General features: G+C 33.5%; 1 protein-coding gene and 2 long non-coding RNA genes across 3 annotated transcripts; all 3 read right to left on the reverse strand.

Annotated features, from left to right (window-relative positions):
• Positions 1 to 1,377: 1,377 nt before the first annotated feature.
• On the reverse strand, positions 1,378 to 4,080 carry LOC116105560. The gene is made up of 3 exons (XR_004124092.1): positions 3,540 to 4,080; positions 3,329 to 3,389; positions 1,378 to 1,428 (listed from the first exon to the last, which is right to left on the reverse strand). It is a non-coding gene; the product is annotated as an uncharacterized LOC116105560 (long non-coding RNA).
• Positions 4,081 to 4,863: 783 nt separating this feature from the next.
• On the reverse strand, positions 4,864 to 15,476 carry LOC116105496 (protein DEFECTIVE IN MERISTEM SILENCING 3-like). Its single transcript, XM_031391909.1, has 5 exons — positions 15,409 to 15,476; positions 14,712 to 14,871; positions 14,391 to 14,505; positions 6,254 to 6,491; positions 4,864 to 5,587 (listed from the first exon to the last, which is right to left on the reverse strand). Exons 1-5 carry the CDS (start codon positions 15,474 to 15,476, stop codon positions 5,530 to 5,532), a joined length of 639 nt encoding a protein of 212 aa, XP_031247769.1. The 3' UTR covers positions 4,864 to 5,529.
• A 560-nt stretch (positions 15,477 to 16,036) lies between these two features.
• Positions 16,037 to 18,840, reverse strand: LOC116105559. The gene is made up of 7 exons (XR_004124091.1): positions 18,807 to 18,840; positions 18,577 to 18,662; positions 17,429 to 18,478; positions 16,887 to 16,987; positions 16,746 to 16,802; positions 16,349 to 16,456; positions 16,037 to 16,132 (listed from the first exon to the last, which is right to left on the reverse strand). It is a non-coding gene; the product is annotated as an uncharacterized LOC116105559 (long non-coding RNA).
• Between the last annotated feature and the right edge of the window lie 1,324 nt (positions 18,841 to 20,164).

The following is a 20,164-nucleotide window of genomic DNA, read 5'->3' on the forward strand; positions in this document are numbered from 1 at the left end:
ATCAACCCCAGCTGGGAGGTTTGTAATATGTAGCTTCTGCTACTGGGTTGACAGTAATGAAGTTGTGTTGCGTTTGGGTGTGATATTGATTGGTTTTTAAAAGTTTAAGGGTGAGAAAGTATCATTATGCCATTTTTTGGATGGAAAAAAAGTCATTAACTCTTTCGTTAATACCCAAAATACACTTATCTTTCTCAGCCGGCGTTTAGTAAGTTACTAGGAGCTAGGGTAAGAAGGGTTTTGTAGAATGGAGGCTAGTAGATCGAATGGTGGTGACCGAATCGTTTGAAAATGATTCAAATTTTGTAAATTATATGTTTTTTTTAGAATTATAATTTAAAAATTATTTAATAATAATTGATACATTTCAATCTAATTATTTGGGAGAATTTAATTAAATATAATTACTATATATATAAGAGGATTCTACAACTCCTATTTTTTAATACAGATTTAAACACAAATTTATGTTGTTAGATTAAACCAAAATAGATGGTCAAGATAAAAAGTGAGTGAAAAATGATATTTTCTAATATTTATGATATTAAGTTACGTAAATATATTATCTCACCTCATTAATGGTAAAAAAGTTCCAAAAAAAAAAAAAAAATCTCTCTCATTAATTATAATCATTTTTCTTTCTCATATTTTCTTTTCCACCTTCGTTTCACAAAAACTTTTTTATTTAATATAATATAAAACAAGATCGACAACACACCCCTTTAGTTTTACACTTATGATCAACCTCTAATTAAGGTTAATCAACGATTGGGATTGTATTTCATTTACAGCTTCATTTAATGATAATTATCTTAAAACTTATACTATGTTAGCAATCATAACCTTATTTCCTTTTATAATATTGGTTTACATAATTTATTAGTATATATATTATATATATATGTATATACATATAATTTGAACCAGATGAAACTCTGATCATTTATCAAAGAAAAAATAACATATGGTTTTGTATGATTTCTAGTATTTTCTTTTGGAAGAAAACGCGTATATCTTTCACATTTAAAAAATGACTAATATATTGAAGAATATGTAAATAGACATTTAAGGAATTGATTTATTCTATTTATATTTGTTCCATTAGAAGAATCTAACGATCTCAAAGAGTCAAATCTTTTTATTAGCTATTGAACCTCTTTTTAATTGATCAAAACAATGCATCTCAATTCTCATCACTAATACAATTGAAATGTTCTCACGATTAACTAGAAGATACTTGATACCATAAAAACTAATACCTACCTGCTTTATAAACAACAATAACATGATTAAATTTATATTACAACATATCTCAAGTTGTTGAAACAAAGATGATATCTAAACAATAACAAATTCATAATTGTCAAAGATTCCATATGTACATAGAAGAATAAATCCAATAACACCATCCATCACAATCGATCTCAACTGCATCACAAATATCATTGGAAAATTTTCAATTTCATGACAAATTAACACAAAATAATTAAAGTACTGTAATCAAATCAAGGAATCATACCCAAAAATTGATATATTTAATATGGCAACATATTAACAAAGAAAGGAAATTTTGAGCAACGGTGTTTCCTTTTCCTTTGAAAGTCATTAATACGACAGAAAATGTCCACTGTTTCCTTCAGAAGCTGATCAATAATATTATCTATTTTATATATGAACTGAATAATATTCAAATGAAATTTCAGGGAAATGGATGTGATAGCACAGAAAAATGTTGAATTTGGATTTATGTTCCTAGTTATAAAAAGTTTTTTTATTAACGAGCCACAACAATTGCACCTATCAAAGAAACTAAAAGAATTTCGAAATCAGTTCAAATGGAAGAAAATATATTCGTTGATAAATAAATCCTAATTTGTTAACTATAACTTATCAAATCTTCCTTTATAATCTGGTTGGCTTGGGTAGTCCAAATAATCTGATACCACAAGGTATCTGGAATAGTAGTGATTAGCCAAAAAAAAAAAAAAAAAAATTGCTCAAATTGGGGAAGTAAGCCCATCCCAAATAGGTCAAAATTTTCAGTAGGGCAGTAACAAAGTTTAAGAAAGAATGATAGAGAAAAACTTATATAAAATTCTCCTATAAAATTTGAAAAGGAATAGTTCAACATTTGCTGTAGCGTAACTTGTCATGTATTTCATACTGAAGATTAATCCTAACTCCCAAGATAGTAGTGATTAGAAAGAAATTATTCAATAAAAAAAACCAACTCAGATTAATATAAATTCCCCCATGTTACGTAAAAGGGAATCTTACTCCCAACAACCTTAATGGGGGCAATTAACCCTCAGATCATGGTCTCTTTAACTATGGTCAATCCTTGGATTCCTTGGAGTGCAATAATCCAAGGGCTGGCAACTCGCTGGTAACATTGCTTAAGGGAAATATGAGATCATTAAAGGGGAAGGTTGTAGGACCTTGTACTTGAAAATATTCTATTAGCACTTCCTATTTTAGTATACTCTTGAACTAAAATTTTAAAAATAAATTTATATTCCATTCTTTTCATAAATTTAAAAATTATTCAATATATCTGTCCGATACAACCTTAATTTATTTATACATGATCTAAAGAAAAAAAAAAAAATTGAAGGTAAATAAATCTCATAACCCTCAGGTCATGGTCTCTTGAATTATGGTCAGTCCTTGGATTCCTTGGAGCGCAATCCAAGGGCTACCAACTCAACAGTAGCATTGCTTAAGGGAAATATGAGATCATTAAAAGGGAAGGTTGTAGGATCTTGTATCTGAAAAAATTCTATTAGCACTTCCTGTTTTAGTATACTCTCAAACTGAAATTTTAAAAATAAATTTGTATTCCATTCTTTTCATAAATTTAAAGAAGATTCTATATATCTGTCCAATACAATTTTAATTTATTTATACATGATTTAAAGAAAAAAAAATAGAAGGTAAATAAATCTCGTAAGCTATGTGACAAATTAAAGTACTTCCAAGGACTTTCACATGAACTTTTAACAAAAAGCTTTTGTTTTCATGATGTTCTTTATAGATTATGATCTATTGATTTTGCGTTAGTTACTTGTTTTTTTTTTTTTTTTTTTAAAGAATAAATTTGATGATGAATTTAATAAAAAAAATAATTTGTAAAATTACTGTGACATAGTGCACTTAAGAAATAAAATGTTGAGAGTGCTTATAAAAGGTGTATATTAAATTCTACAAAAGAACTATTGTATAATAAATAAATAAATAAATGTGCAACAACATATCAATAACTTTAACTTTCATAAAAGAAAATTTTGAACAAGTAAAATTAGAATTAAAAATGAGAATATTCACTTACCAAGGAAATTCTCTTCAGAGAATGTTATGTAAAGGAACTCAATTTGTCACTCAAATCAACCCTAAAACGATATTAACAAGCTTTTCAATTCAAGTAAAGAAGGGCAAATAAAAATAATTAACAGAGAGGTATGTCTTCATTGAGTCATCCCTATATGCTAATAATCTTTCAAATTGAACAAAATTGAATGCAATTTTTGTTGAGGACGTACCTCTCTTCGGTCTTGATCTTTAACCACAACTTCAACCATGAAAGAAGTAGCCAAATTGGATCATTGCTTTGTTGTGGTCTCTTTCAAAGCCAGACAAGTTGAATGGTAATTCTCCGGACAGAGGCTGATGAAATTGGCTAGTTTTTGCTTTCTACATCAATCATATTCACTGCAAAGCCAAGAAAGCCAGGCGGAGACGCCCCATTAGGCAATCTTGACTTTAGAATATCAAGCCTCCTTTGTGGATCATTAGCTACAAACTCATCGGCAAAAGGTCTAGAGAAAGAAAAAAAATTAGAATGTTTGCAGATACAAGTCTATATAATTAAGGAAAGCAGAAGTCGAATTGAAGCCTCAAGTTTTCAAGACATATGACAAGGAACCGGTCATGTATAGTCCTCCCAATTGAAGCACCAAGCCCATGACGACCAGAACTTTTAATAATGCAGCCTTCTTTATCGTATGTTTCTAGAGCCTTAACACCTTCTTAAGTCTTGCAAACAATTGCCAACATCTTGTCCATTCCTAAGTACTCAGAGAAAAGCCTGCACTCCAAAGAAGATGAAAAAATTGTCAACATTTAGCTTTGTCACACTTTCTGGCAATATGAAAGCTAGAAATTAAACATGAATTCTAACCATTAACCGTCTCTGCAACAATGTACAACAAAACCTCACTCACCACTCAGGAGCAAACAACACTGCAACAGCATGCAAGCTTTAAGGATGAATCTATTGGTAACAAATTCAATGGATTATATATTTGTCTATAGAAGATCATGTAATATGTTACAAACAGAGAACTGATTGTAATTTTCTTATGTATTGCATTGACAAATTATACATCAATATATAGGAAAATAAAGAACTAATCTAGGAAATAAATAATCTAATCTAGGAAATAAAAAATCTAACTTCCTATTTTACAGATTTGTTCCTATTATGTATTGATTACAATCCTAATATCCTATTATAGATTTATTCACTTAATCATGCAATATCTGTAAGATTTTGCATGATTATCTACAACANTTTTTTTTTTTTTTTTTTTAAAGAATAAATTTGATGATGAATTTAATAAAAAAAATAATTTGTAAAATTACTGTGACATAGTGCACTTAAGAAATAAAATGTTGAGAGTGCTTATAAAAGGTGTATATTAAATTCTACAAAAGAACTATTGTATAATAAATAAATAAATAAATGTGCAACAACATATCAATAACTTTAACTTTCATAAAAGAAAATTTTGAACAAGTAAAATTAGAATTAAAAATGAGAATATTCACTTACCAAGGAAATTCTCTTCAGAGAATGTTATGTAAAGGAACTCAATTTGTCACTCTAATCAACCCTAAAACGATATTAACAAGCTTTTCAATTCAAGTAAAGAAGGGCAAATAAAAATAATTAACAGAGAGGTATGTCTTCATTGAGTCATCCCTATATGCTAATAATCTTTCAAATTGAACAAAATTGAATGCAATTTTTGTTGAGGACGTACCTCTCTTCGGTCTTGATCTTTAACCACAACTTCAACCATGAAAGAAGTAGCCAAATTGGATCATTGCTTTGTTGTGGTCTCTTTCAAAGCCAGACAAGTTGAATGGTAATTCTCCGGACAGAGGCTGATGAAATTGGCTAGTTTTTGCTTTCTACATCAATCATATTCACTGCAAAGCCAAGAAAGCCAGGCGGAGACGCCCCATTAGGCAATCTTGACTTTAGAATATCAAGCCTCCTTTGTGGATCATTAGCTACAAACTCATCGGCAAAAGGTCTAGAGAAAGAAAAAAAATTAGAATGTTTGCAGATACAAGTCTATATAATTAAGGAAAGCAGAAGTCGAATTGAAGCCTCAAGTTTTCAAGACATATGACAAGGAACCGGTCATGTATAGTCCTCCCAATTGAAGCACCAAGCCCATGACGACCAGAACTTTTAATAATGCAGCCTTCTTTATCGTATGTTTCTAGAGCCTTAACACCTTCTTAAGTCTTGCAAACAATTGCCAACATCTTGTCCATTCCTAAGTACTCAGAGAAAAGCCTGCACTCCAAAGAAGATGAAAAAATTGTCAACATTTAGCTTTGTCACACTTTCTGGCAATATGAAAGCTAGAAATTAAACATGAATTCTAACCATTAACCGTCTCTGCAACAATGTACAACAAAACCTCACTCACCACTCAGGAGCAAACAACACTGCAACAGCATGCAAGCTTTAAGGATGAATCTATTGGTAACAAATTCAATGGATTATATATTTGTCTATAGAAGATCATGTAATATGTTACAAACAGAGAACTGATTGTAATTTTCTTATGTATTGCATTGACAAATTATACATCAATATATAGGAAAATAAAGAACTAATCTAGGAAATAAATAATCTAATCTAGGAAATAAAAAATCTAACTTCCTATTTTACAGATTTGTTCCTATTATGTATTGATTACAATCCTAATATCCTATTATAGATTTATTCACTTAATCATGCAATATCTGTAAGATTTTGCATGATTATCTACAACAATCTACAACATAATACAACAACTTCTTGGCCATTGCAAAACTTATAAAGGTCCTTATTGATGGGAAACAACAAAATCAGTTAATTATAAACAAGAAAAAGCAACCAGAAACAAGCCAATACAAAAAGGACAACATCGCCAGAGAAAGATGAAGAAAAAGATAGAATACATGATCAATCAACCTGCCAAGATTTTTATCCACAACATTGCCAGGTGAAGCAACAATACCAAGAAAATCCTTGGTTGGTTGAAGATGTGATGCCTGAGAGCCATGACGTGTTTTCAGCTTACAAAAAACGCCAGTAGCAGATTTTTCATGCTGGAGAATCTGCCCTGCTGTTTCCTTCTCACTTTGAAGGCTGAAATGGTCCTCATTCTCAGTCTTAAGTCCACTTGAAGAATGATACTTGCCAAGAACAACTGACAGAAAACTTATCAGAAAAAAAAAAAAAAACAAATACAAAAATAAAGATCAAAGTGTGTCATACTGATGAGCTACCTGGGAGGCTGGTCTACAATAGGAAGGGTAGAGGTGAGAAGTAGAGGAATATTTGTTTATGCGTGAGTGTTAAGAGTAGCTTTTGGGAGGATAGGTGGCTTAATGAGATTGGAAGGGTGAAGAATTCGATTATGAGAAAAAGGTGTCAGGGAATAAAAGTGAGGGACAAATGGAATTGGGGAATATTCAGAAAGAAGGTTAAGCTTTTGAAGGGGAGGTGACAGATCCTCGAAACTCAGTCTTTATTTTTGTTTTTGCTGTACTTAGAATTGTTCCATTTTGCTATTAGGTTGCTGGGTAGATGATAGAACATGATTCTATGAATGTAATGTTCTGTTCTTGATATCAATATAGAGTCTATTTCTTTTTCATTCCTATGCTTGCTTATTTTTTAACTGGTATTGGATAGAGAAGTTTGTGTGTTGCTTGGTGGTTTAACAAGTAGATGTTCTATTAAGTGATATCAGAGCATTGATTTTTGGGTAATGGTTGTGACGAGAATGGATTCTAGAATGGATAATGTTGAGAAAGAAGTTACAAGTTAGGGGTTGGAATGGGCATTATCCAAGAATGTTTGGTAGAGATACAATCTTAGATGCGAAAAAAGGACGAAGAAGCTGGTAGAACGGAAAAGCATTCATTGGGAAATATTGACTCTCACGAAGTGGAAAATCCTAATGGTGCTGGTGGGTTTGGTGACAATGGCCAGAATCAGAGTGAAATTGGAGGACGAAAACTGAAAATGCCAATATTCTCCGGCGAGGACCCTTACGGATGGCTTTTTAGAGTAGAGCGTTACTTCAACCTTAACATAGTATCTAAGGAAGGGAAACTGACAATGGTGGCAATTTGTATGGAAGGTGAGGCCATCAATTGGTTCCAGTGGACTGAATCCAAAGCTTTGGTGAGTTCGTGGGCTATGTTTAAACTGGCGCTCCTCATAGGTTTAGTGGGTCACAATAGCATAACCCTTATGAATCTTTGATGGCGATGAGACAAATTGGTTTAGTGGCTGATTTTCGTCGACAATTTGAAGCAGTGGCTGCACTTTTGGTAGAGGGGAAAAAAGAGATACTACAGGCTGCATTTTTAAATGGGCTTAAAATAGGTTTGTTTGGCCCAACCCAGCTCTTTAATTCAATTAATTGAAATGGCTCAAAGAATAGAGGAAAGGAATCAGGCCTTTGAAGAAGCCCGAGTAGGAGCTGCTAAGTTTAACCGCATGAATGAACCTGGGCTTTCATATGGATTAAACACCAATGGATCAAGAAATTATGACAACTTATAACGTCCACATTGAGGTACGTAACTTAACTTATGCCCTTATACCCTTAGTTGATTTTTATTAAAGTTATTTTGAGAAAATGTGAAGAAAATGCCTTAAAATTTCATTAGGGGTAAAATGGTTTTTTCACTCAAAATTAGTTGAAATTGTAGAGAGTGAAAAGAGATAGAATTTCATGGAGAATGCAATAAAATAAGGGCATTATGGTAATTGACTAAAGGACATATATGGAATTTTAAAGAAACTGCAAGGGCAAAATGGGAAACTATATATAATATTATGTTATATCAAGGATTGAAGAGTGAAACCCTAGCCACTCTTTATCCATTTTCACGCCACCTTCACCTTCATATTCTCTCAATTTCTTCAATTCTTCTTCAAGTGAAATTCATAGATTTTGGATACTTTTGAGTGGATTTTCAATCCTAAACATCCTTAGGTAAGATCCTTGCACTAAGAAGTGAGTTTTAATTTTTAAAGTGTTGGATTTTGATGATTTATGTTCATAAGATATAAGAGAAAGAGAGTTGGATCAAAGAAAATTTTTAAAGTGTTGGATTGCTCACATATAAGATAAGTAAATCCTACCCTAAGTATGATTGAAGTAATATTGTGTAAAGAATTTCTTTTATGCATATATATGTTTTATATGAAGAATTGTTAATGGATTTGGTGTTGAATGATGATTATAACTTATCCATGAGAAGTTGTGTTGGTTTATTTGATGTTTGATGAATGTTTGGATGAAGTTTGGAAGAATTGGAGTGGAAATTTTGGAGTGGAAATTTTGGACAGGTTTGGCATTAAATATGGAGGGTTTTATTCCCAATTTTTGGTGGCTTAGAAAAGAGATAGAAGTGTAGCCAAATTAGAGTTGCTTTGTGCACATAAGTTGTTTGATGAAATGTCAAAGAGAAATGTTTGTATGAGTATGATTATGTGTTATATTGAGATGAGTTTGTAGATGATAGAGAATGACATGTTTGCATTCCATATTATATTATTGCATCTAAGCATGAAAACATCTACATGCATACATACTCATACGAGCATGAAAAAGCACTAAAGAATGTTAAAGAGTAAATAGATAGAAATGTGAATATTAAAGAAGTTCAAATCTGAATTTTTATTTAAAGAAGTGTAAAAAGATAAAAAGAAGAAAAGGTTGTTGAGATGAGGAACTCGTGAGTGACAAGAAGAATTTTCCCCATTTGCACACCGCTTTTAGTGAACGGCCTAAGAATAAGAAAAAATAATTGGTATAGTCCGTAAGAGTGCATGTAGATGAAGGTTGTACCTAAGAAAAAAAAATACAGTCACTGGCCAAGGTTCCAAATCCATGCCTCAACCGAGTCCGATTGGCAAAAGAATAAGAAAAAAAAAGAAAAGAAGAAGAAAGAAAAGAAGAAGAAAAGAAAAAGAAAAGAATAAGAAAGAAAATAAAAGAATGAGAAAAGAAAAGAATAAGAAAGGAAAAAAAAAAAAAAAAAAAAAGAGGAAAGAATAGAAAGAAAGAAAAGAATGAAAGACTAAAAAAGGAAGCAAAGAAAGAAATACAAAGAAAAGAAACAGAAAACAGAATAAGAAAAATAGAAAAGAAAATGCATATTTTATACTTTTGTGCATTGCATTATATATATGCATAATACCATGCCCATTATCTGAGTAGTGAAAAATTAGAATAAAGAAAGAACAGAGAAAGAGCAGAGAGAAAAACAGAGTAAGAGTAGAGAAAGAATAAAGAAGAATGGGGAAGTGTGAAGTAAGGAAAGAAATTCAGAATTTAAGCAACGGAGAGAGAAGGGTAGCATAACGGTTTACTTATTGAGCAATTAGTGCTCACCTCGTTGTTTTCAATGGTTTTGCAGGAAACAAGTGAGATGCGGTCACTTGGAATATTACGCAGCGGAAGGGTTGGGCAAAACTGTCGAGTTACTATTTTGGGACTTTATTATATCATGTAAAGTTTTGTGTATAAAGAAAATTAAATATGGGCCCATAATTTTATACTCGTTTATATGTATATATTCCCTTATATATATTTAGTAAGTTTTACTGTTATTTTACGAGTTTACTAACTAGAAAAAGAGTCATTACACAACTCAAAGTTCCTAAATTTGCCAGAATCCCTAAAATCAACCTTTGTTTCCAACTACAATCGAAGAACACCAGAACGATTGATACAAAGTTTGTCACCCAATTACCTTCATCATGACCATCCACCATCTTCTTTTCGATCTTTTGAGCGATCATCCTTCCAACGGAGAGAGTTTCCACTTAGAAAGATGACAAACGTAGAAATCCAGAAAAAAAAAGGGCCTTTGTTTTAGATGCGACAGTAAGTTCTTCCCTGGATACAAATGTGGTGAAAAATAGTTTCAAATCATCTTAATTGATGAAGAGGAAGACGAACCAGAACCAATTGGTGGTGGAGAAACAGAGGAACCTGAAGGCGAGCAGCAACAAGGTAATGTCGAACTTTCTCTCAGTTCGGTGGTGGGGATCAACGGTCTGAAGACAATAAAGCTTAAAGGGAGAATCAAAGGTAAGGAGTTGATAGTATTGATTGATAGTGGGGCTTCCCAAAATTTCATTAGTTCTAAGGCAGTTAAAAGATTAAGGATACCGATAGTGGGAACTCAATCTTTTGGGGTTAGAGTGGGTGATGATTATAGCGTGAGGTGTGAAGGGAAGTGTAGAGATGTTTGTATGGAGTTACAAGGTGTTACCATCGTTCAAAACTTCTTTCCATTTGACATGAGTATTGTTGATGCTATTTTGGGAATTGCGTGGCTGGAGACTCTAGGTGAGACAGTTACTAACTGGAGAAATCAAACAATGAGGTTTAAATTGGCAGATCAGACAGTTAGTTTGTGTGGGGATCCATCACTTAACAAAATGATGGTATCTCTCAAGGCCATGATTAAGGCATTGCAATGTGAGAGGCAGGGTTGTTTGATAGAGTTTGGACAGATCCAAAAACAATATGATGAAAATGGGGAGGTAGACGATCGACTGCTAGATGTGTTAGAGAAATTTAGTCAAGTTTTTAACCTACTTCCTAGACTACCACCTGCCAGATCGAGAGACCACACCATTCAATTAGTTCCAAGAACTCAACCACCAAACCTTGGACCCTATAGGTACCCTTACTATTAGAAAAATGAGATAAAGTGCATTGTAAAGGAGATGTTGGCCTCTAGGATTATAAAGCCGAGCATAAGTCCATTCTCAAGTCCTGCTTTATTAGTAAAGAAGAAGGATGGGGGGTGGAGATTTAGTGAGGATTATAGGACAGTTACAAGGTGACAGTTCCAGACAAATTTGCAATTCTAGCTATCGACGAGCTATTTGATGAGTTAGAAGGGGCGACGGTGTTCTCCAAGCTTGATTTGAAATCAGGCTATCATCAAATCAAAGTCAAACTAGAGGACACACACAAAACAGCTGTTCAAACCCACAAAGGGCACCATGAATTTCTAGTTATGCCCTTCGGCCTAACCAATGCACCATCAACCTTTCAAGCATTAATGAATGAGGTCTTCAAGCCATATTTGAGGAAGTTTTTGTTAGTTTTTTCGATGACATACTGATTTACAGTAAGAAGATGGGTGAGCATGCAAGACATTTAAGTATTACTTTAAAGACACTGATGGACAATCAATTGGTGGTCAATAGAAAGAAATGCATTCTTGGGTAGCAACGGTTAGAATATTAGGGGCATGTAATCTCAGCAAAAGGAATGGCAGTCGACCCCTCAAAGATAGAGAGCATTACTAAAGGGCTAGAACCGAGAGACATCAGAGCACTTAAAGGGTTTCTTGGATTGACGGGATATTATTGACGATTTGTTCAGGATTATGGTAAGATAGCCCTCCCACTCATTGCCTTATTAAAGAAAGATTCATTTGTGTGGAATACAACAGCTCAATGTGCTTTTGAAGAATTAAAAAGACTCATGACAAGTGTTCCAATCCTCAGAATGCCTAATTTCACAAAGGAATTTATCATAGAGATTGTTGCATCCAAGAATGGTTTAGGGGCTGTATTGATGCAAGAAGGGCAACCTATTGCCTTTCTCAGCAAGGGTTTGTCTCTAAATTCCAAACTTAAATCAGTTTACGAGCGAGAATTAATGGCCATAGTCATGGCAATGCAAAAATGGTGCCATTATCTTTTGGGAAGATGTTTTGTTATCAAGACCAATCAGAGAAGTCTTCACTTCTTAACTGACCAGAAATTGTTGAGTGAAAATTAGCAAAAATGGATTATCAAGTTATTGGGCTAGACTTTATAATTCAGTACAAACCTGGGCTACAGAACACGGCGGCAAATGCTCTTTCTAGAGTGCCAGAAGTTGTAGAAAACCATGCTCTCTCTATGAGCTGTTTCTCGGGTATAACAAATTTAGAAGATGCCATTCATCAGGATCATAAGTTACGCGAGATCATGCAACAACTTTTGGTCAACCCAAATAGCCATCCTCATTTCAAATTAGTGGGACAACATCTATTGTATCATGATAGGTTGGTGGTGCCTAAATCTGGACCTCATATCCAAAAAATATTACATGAGTTCCATTCCTCGCTCATTAGAGGCCATTCGGGTTTCTTTCGGACATATAAACGCATCACGAAAGTAGTGTATTAGGAGGGGATGAAGAAAGATATTAAGGAATTTGTGGAAGCCTGCACTATTTTCAAACATAACAAATATGAAGCCTTGAGTCCAACAGGTTTGCTACAGCCACTGCCTATTCCTAAACAAGTGTGGGAAGATGTCTCAATAGACTTTATTAGGAGGCTTCCAAAGGCTCATGGGGTAGATATCATTCTTGTAGTTGTCGATCGACTTACAAAATATAGTCATTTTCTAACTCTCAAGCATCCTTACATAGCTAAAGGGGTAGTTGATCTGTTTATCAAAGAGATAGTGCGGCTGCATGGGTTTCCTCGCACCATTGTTTCAGATCGTGATGGAGTTTTCATGAGCAAATTTTGAGGAGAATTATTTAAACAGTCAAGAACTCAACTACACATGAGCTCAGCTTACCATCAGCAAACAGACGGTCAAACCAAGGTGGTAAATTGATGTTTGGAGACGTACCTCAAATGCTTTGTCAATAGCCAACCTCAACAGTGGCCGAGATAGGTTTCGTGGGCAGAATTTTGGTTCAACACGACATATAGTAGCTCCACGAGTGTGTGTCCATTTAAAGCTTTATATAGTCACGATCCTCCAACAGTGTTGAGGTATACTGATCACACTTCCTCAATCGATGAAGTCGACCAACAACTCCAGAGTCGCACAATGTAATCGAGGAGTTAAAAGAGAATCTCCTCAAGGCTCAAAACCGAATGAAGACTTATGCTGATAACCGACGACGAGAAGTTACGTTTGAGATAGGGGAATCAATGTATTTGAAGTTGCAGCCTCATAGGTTAAGATCTCTAGCTCGTCAATATAATGAGAAACTTAGTTTGAGGTTTTATGGTCCATTTGTGATCAAGGATAGAATTGGGGCAGTAGCATACAAGCTGGCAATATCTCCCTTAGCTCGTATTCATGACGTTTTCCATGTTTCACAATTTAAGAAGGCAACTTTCCCACTCCTTAATAGCCAACCCCTACCAAAAGCCCTCAATGAAGATTTTATTTTGCAGGTTGAACCAGAAGTTGTATTTAAGAAAAGAAGGCTCTTGAACGGACAATAAGAGGTACTAATTCAATGGAAATGATTAACTCCTCTTGAGAACACTTGGGAGGATTTTGACACAATCAACTCCCAATTTCCTTCCTTCCACCTTGAGGACAAGGTGGTTCTCCTTGGGGAGGGAAATGATGAGCTACCGGGGAGGCTGGCTTACAACAGGAAGGGTAGAGGTGAGAAGTAGAGGAATATTTGTTTATGCGTGAGTGTTAGGAGTAGCTTTTGGGAGGACAGGTGGCTTAATGAGACTGGAAGGGTGAAGAATTCGGTTATGAGAAAAAGGTGTTAGGGAATAAAAGTGAGGGACAAAGGGATTTGGGTGCTATTCAGAAAGAAGGTTAAGGTTTTGAAGGAGAGGTGACTGGCCCTCGAAGTTCAATTTTTATCTTTGTTTTTGCTGTACTTAGAATTGTTCCATTTTGTTGTTAGGTTGCTGGGTAGATGATAGAACATGACTCTCTGAATGTAATGTTCTGTTCTTAATATCAATATAGTCTATTTCTTTTTCATTCCTGTTCTTGCTGATTGTTTTAACTGGTATTGGATAGAGTATGTGTGTTGCTTGGTGGTTTAACAGGCCAGTGTTCTATCACGTACAAAACTAAAACGAGTCAAAACCTCAAAATACTTCAAAATTTGAAGTCAAAAAAAGATTTTCTCCAAGTAAACAAATATTCTTACGAATCTGGGCACCACCCATTTGATCTAGCTGCTAGATTGCAAGGTTTATCACACAAACTATTTGCCTTGACGTTTTCTTCTGCAAATTTCGAGATGGAGTTGATATACATTGATTAATATACTGGATTAAAAGAATAAATGTACCTTGTGATTCAAGTATAGTCTCATCTAACTTGTTGCTTTGGGACTTCAAAAGCTTTATGCGGTCCTCATGCAGCTTGATTTTCGCGCCTAGCGTTTGTAGATCATCTTGAAGTCTCTACAAAGATTAGGATAGAGCAAAGCATATGTCATTTGATCATTCTGTTTCAAAGTTGGACATACTATTAAGAAAACATATACAACATAAAATTAGAACATACTAAAATATAATGCATCTAGCCATATCCTTAGTCAAAAGTATAAAACAAAATATGCTTTAATAAAATTTTAAACTATTTCCAAGATATTTTTTATCCAAACGACCTGAGAATGGTAAAAGATAGCTTTTGCTTGTGGATTTCCTCCATTTTGCATTCCAACTATAGAAATTTCCTTTTGATCCACTTGCACTGATGCTGATGAATCTTGAATAGACAAAGCATTTGTTTGAATTGACAACTGCAAAGGAGAGGGACAATCATGGCTTTGCAAACATCAATTTACAACAAAAACATTACATATGGAAATTACTGGTACATGCACAGGATTTGAGTTTCTTCTAGACTCTGCCGCATATTTTCCATCCAAAACAAAGCAACAAGAAGGAAACCAGAAAACAGGAAAATATAACAGGCTAGGTAGTTCCTGTTTTATTACATTTCAACATTAGTTTGCAATAATGCATGAATCATTCAAAGATGCACTAGTCTAAAACACACAGCCCCAAAGATGCNGGAAAAAAAAAATCCAACCCTAGTATTTAATTAATCAACTTCTCCTTCACAATCACAATAAAACCAATGTTTTTCCTTTTCTTATATAGAAAGAGAGAGCAATCCTAAAACTAAACAAAATCTATTCTCCTACTTAAACATGGAAAAGGAATACTAATCTTTAAATGAAACTATTTTCTCTCTTATTTTAACTCAAAGAGATATCATTCCTAAAATAACAATTATCTTAAAACAAATCTTCTAAAAAAAGGAAATTAACCAAAACTGTATTATCACATCATTATCACCGAATTATCGCCAAAGCAATGACCTTCTTCGAGATCTTCTTTGCGATCGCCGTAGCAAACATTTCCATTGTCGCGGCCAACTTTTGTCGCAGCATCAAACTTTTTCTTTTGCCGCGACATTCCACATTCTGGACTAAGTTTCATTCTCTTATCTCAACTTCTTCACTGTATACCTTTTCTTCTACAACAACATCTTCATCAACTATAAAAAAGTATTCACATTCCAACAGGAACAAGTATATTATGTTATTATATAGCATATTAACATGTATATATTTATAGAAAAGTCATGCATAGAGGTGGTATTAAATGATTGGGAGGAGGGCTTCTGAAAGGAATAATATATTCTACGTGTTATGTTTGAGATCTTAATCCATATATTAATTGATTAGTGTCAAAGGATGAAATAAGAAGATAAAAAATATGATAATAATTGATTAGTTTTACTCTTTGAAAAGAATAATTCTTCTCTCAAGTACTTGAAGCAAATATGTAATAATAAACAAGTAATTGCAGTATTTTTTTTTTTTTTTTTTTTTTTGAAATTAAAATTCCTTCAAAGCAACATATACAAAATTCTCAGCCACCAGTATGAGCAGAATTCAGTAAGGACACAAATTATTTTTCTAACCTGAGCTGCTAGGGTTGTTCCATCCTTGAAACCAGCTTTCCCAGTCCCTGCTAGGGTACTGACCCTTTTACTAGCTGGATCCAGCTTCTTGATCTGAAATTTCACCCAAAAAGAGATGAAAATCAAGAAGTTAGCTTTGATAATTCACATTCATTTTATCAGTTATGTGATCAACTCTCAACAGGAGCCCCCAAGTAATGCATCATGAGCATTCATGAAGCTTTAAATTTATCATCACAACATTCAATAAATGTTGGCAGGCTACAGTGATTTAAATATCTTTTATATCTTCATCTATTAGCTAATTACCTTGTGGTTGGAGCTATCTGCAATATAAATTTGACCATCCTTCGCACAAATGACAGCTAGTGGATGTTGAAGAAGGACTTCGGATCATGTTCCATCATGGTCTGCAAACTGTAAATCATACATTGTAAGAGTATTAGAAGAAAAAGACAAAATGACATAAACTAAATATGAACTGTAAGTCTTCTCCAATTTTTGTAAAAAAGGTTATTAGAGACCAAAATATTTTTCCAAGATGAAACAGGCTTCTTAATTTTTATTAATGATGAAGAAGACAAGTTCAGACAATTATACGTCCTTTGCTTTTGCACTGTTTTACAGCAGCATTTCATTAGCAAATCATTAATTGCCGCAACAATTAATTAGGAAAATGACATTTGAAATTATTTAGCTTACATACCTGATTAATCAGTACAAGGGCTCCTGGAAATCCTATTCCTGAATTTGGTTTTGCATACTGCAACCATTGAACGAAATCAGAGGTGAGTAAAGGGTAACCATCTTTTCATTGCAATATGTGGTTTAATAGTTGGTTAATGACCTTCTCCAGATATATCTCAAAGAACCTCTTTTTGGCTGCCTCAGGATCAAATCCCTTCACTCCTTTAACAGAAGCTACATCCCCTCAGAAGTTTGCCTCGCCTATTACGTTGTCATAGGACATGTAAATATTAAAAGCTAAAATTACAAATCAAAACTCCAATTTAATACAATAATAGAATGATCCATAACAGTCAAACATAAATTAGTTCTCTTTATATTTGAAAATTGTATCTTTGAAAGTAATATCAATTCCACATCACCTTTGATTCCTCATTCAATTATAACAAGTTATCTACCTCCTTTTGCTTCATAAACAGAAAAACCATGCTTATAGTAATGTAGGATTAAACACAGGCCATTACAATTCTTCAATTGCTCATCAATATCATAGCCATGCAATTGAAGTTAACAATTAATAATCAATTTAGCCAAAATCAAATTGATCATCATTCAATAAAATACGACAAAATGATTACACATTGAATCGCTTTATCAAATAAATTGCTAAAATGCAAAAGTAATTAGTGACTAAGCTCTTACCAGTTCCCATGAAAGGGACAAAGTCCTCCATTGTAACTTCAACTCCCATTTCAGCAAAAACATCCACACCAGCCCTTCTTGAAGGCTCCTCAGCAATTGATATATGCAATTTAACACCAATAAAGTATGCTTAAAATTGTTTCTACTACGGAGAGCAATAGGGCTTTAAGCAAATTTTTTAGATATGAGATCATTTGCTAATACTTTTGAAAAAACAGGTTTCATATAAACTATAAATGGAAAAAGTTTAGAAAAAAACATAATGTAAACACAATAAGAGGAGAGAATACTACAGCATGATAAAATTGTCTGACAATATCAACTTTGTCCAATTAGTTGAAAACTGAGGACATCACTTAGACTAAAACAATAGGATATCAAGTTCCGTCCTTTCTTGGTGGAATAAGTGGAAAGCACATTTAATCTAGGGAAAGGTATAGGGAACTGATAGAATTAATATCATGATGAGAATGATATCACAACTGATCAAAGTTATTTTGTAAATAAAAGTAATGAAAACCAAACAATGGAAAAAAAAAAAAAAAAAAAAGGTTACTTTGCTTTGGTTAGTAAAAGTAGTAGAGAAGTTAAAAAATAGAATGATGATTTTTTTTCTTGCTCTCATTTGTATTATTCTTTTCATAAAAAGTTTTATGTTATGATACGTGATAATTTTTTTTCTAAAGAAAGCTAGTTTATATATATTTATCTATTTCGAAGTCAAACCTTACTATCTCTGTTTACAATGAAGTGAACAATAAACAAAAGAATTCTGAAAAATAATGGAGTTCATCAATTCACATATGAACTAATTAATTTGCACGTCCATTGAGCCAGTTTGATGATAATAGATTTGAAGTTCAACGTTGTAAAGAATTGGAAAAATAGAAATATGAAGTAAATAGCATGAAAATCAAGCATCTACAAAACAAACACATAAAAGTAAATGTAATAGGCAGCAAAGCAAAAATATGGTCATCATACAAATGTCATACCTAATAATCTCCTATCATTTTCACGATTGGTCCATATGGCTTGCAAGGAATTATCCTGTACATAAGCAGCAGAGAATAAGTGACTACATAAACCGAAAAGATAAGCCAAAAAGCCAAAACTTCTTCAATTCCTTTAATTATCTAACAACATACAATCAAATCTGCAAGAGCAATTTCAAAAGTGTATTCTTCTGGCAGCTCCATTAATAGATCAGTATCGGTGTCAAATCCCACATGCCCTGTAAACAAACCAGTCCATCATAAAACTGAATACAATTTCTTCATTAAGCGTATAAAAGATGAACAAAGAACCACAATGAATGTTCAAAATCAAAATTAAAGCAAAAATATGCAGAAAGTCAGAAATATTAAAAACTACTAACCTCAAAAGTATTGGAAATCTCACTGGATCCATCCTAATAATGAAACAAACAAATTAAAGCATCACTGAATCCTGGCATGAAACTCTTATAATCAAACAGCGTAAACACTTAGACTACGAATACTCACATCTAGCTATAAAATATGGTACCTATGTGGCTTGAACTTCCCAAAGTCCATTATATTTCTTATCTTATTCTCGTAGGGGTACAGCCCTTCATTTTTCCAATTTATTGTTCTTTTCTGACTCATTGTTTTGCATTCTTGCCAAGCTCCAAAATATTCACCTTTCACCAACTTAATGAAGTCTTGTAAGGGCATTTGGAGGACGGGGTCCTATAGAGTTAATTCTACACTAGCCCCATTTGGTAGTAGAATTTTAAATTTATATTTCCTCCCTACAATACCATTATCTTCCTCCAATGCTCTTTTTTTCACCCTCTAGGATGCACTTGGTCGTTCCATAGTTAAAAAAAAAAATTGCACTCTCTGAAAAAAAAAAATAAACTCTTTCACAGCTCTATCTCTATGTTTGTTCAATACACAGAACAAACCCTAAAGCACAAAGACCCACAGGCATACACAAATACATATAAGCCTTCCAGAAAGGAAGAGGCTATTTGTGACCAAAAATTTATCTCAACACCCATCGTTTAAGACATCCAATCTATACAAAGACTATCCAAAATCGACCAACACAAAAGACATCCAATCTATTGAAAAAAGAAAAAACAATTTCTTCATTATTACAATCAAGCAATTTCTTCATCTTTTATCATCATTTCTAAAGACTGAAATTCTAGAGAAGATCAGAACAATATTATTACTATTAACTTCCTTGTGGCTATAGAATGTTTAACAACCTAAAAAAAAAAATTCCAAATCCTACTAATTTGACAATGAAACTCTAACTTTCATTCTTTCGGTATTAAAATATCAAAATCACTAATAGTCCATTTTGCAACTTGATCTTGACTACTAACATAAATTTCAGTCCCCAAGTCTATTGATGGCCAGTGCCTCTTTACAGGTTCTGTACCAGGATCCTGACAGAAGTAAAGTGATTGAGATAATCTTCCAACATCAAGCTCGCAGGTCCTGGGATCACCGATCCAACCCTCACCTCTCTTCGTTGGGTATCCGTAGTCGCCCCAAACTGGGTGTGGCAGAATCTGCAGGCTTTCCTGAGGTTGAGGATTGCTAAATGCATCACAGAGATTGAATGGCTCCTCAGGATACTCAGCATTTCCTGGAGAACAGTAAACATAATAACATATTTCAAATTTGAGAAATACGTTAGGGTTAAGAGAGAGAGAGAGAGGAATTTGAGAGATTTGAAGAATTATAAAGTTGGGGAAGA

The sequence above is a fragment of the Pistacia vera genome, unplaced genomic scaffold, assembly GCF_008641045.1.
Source record: "Pistacia vera cultivar Batoury unplaced genomic scaffold, PisVer_v2 Contig50, whole genome shotgun sequence".
Taxonomy (NCBI): Eukaryota; Viridiplantae; Streptophyta; class Magnoliopsida; order Sapindales; family Anacardiaceae; genus Pistacia; species Pistacia vera.

Excerpts from the sequence above, each read along its gene's own strand:
- LOC116105496 (XM_031391909.1), bottom strand. The coding sequence starts at position 15,476 with ATGGAAATGTTTGCTACGGCGATCGCAAAGAAGATCTCGAAGAAGGTC. Across the intron at positions 14,872-15,408 it reads ATTGCTTTGGCGATAATTCG|CCATGATTGTCCCTCTCCTT; the intron begins GTGATAATGATG and ends ATGTTTGCAAAG. Across the intron at positions 14,506-14,711 it reads CTATCTTTTACCATTCTCAG|AGACTTCAAGATGATCTACA; the intron begins GTCGTTTGGATA and ends TAATCTTTGTAG.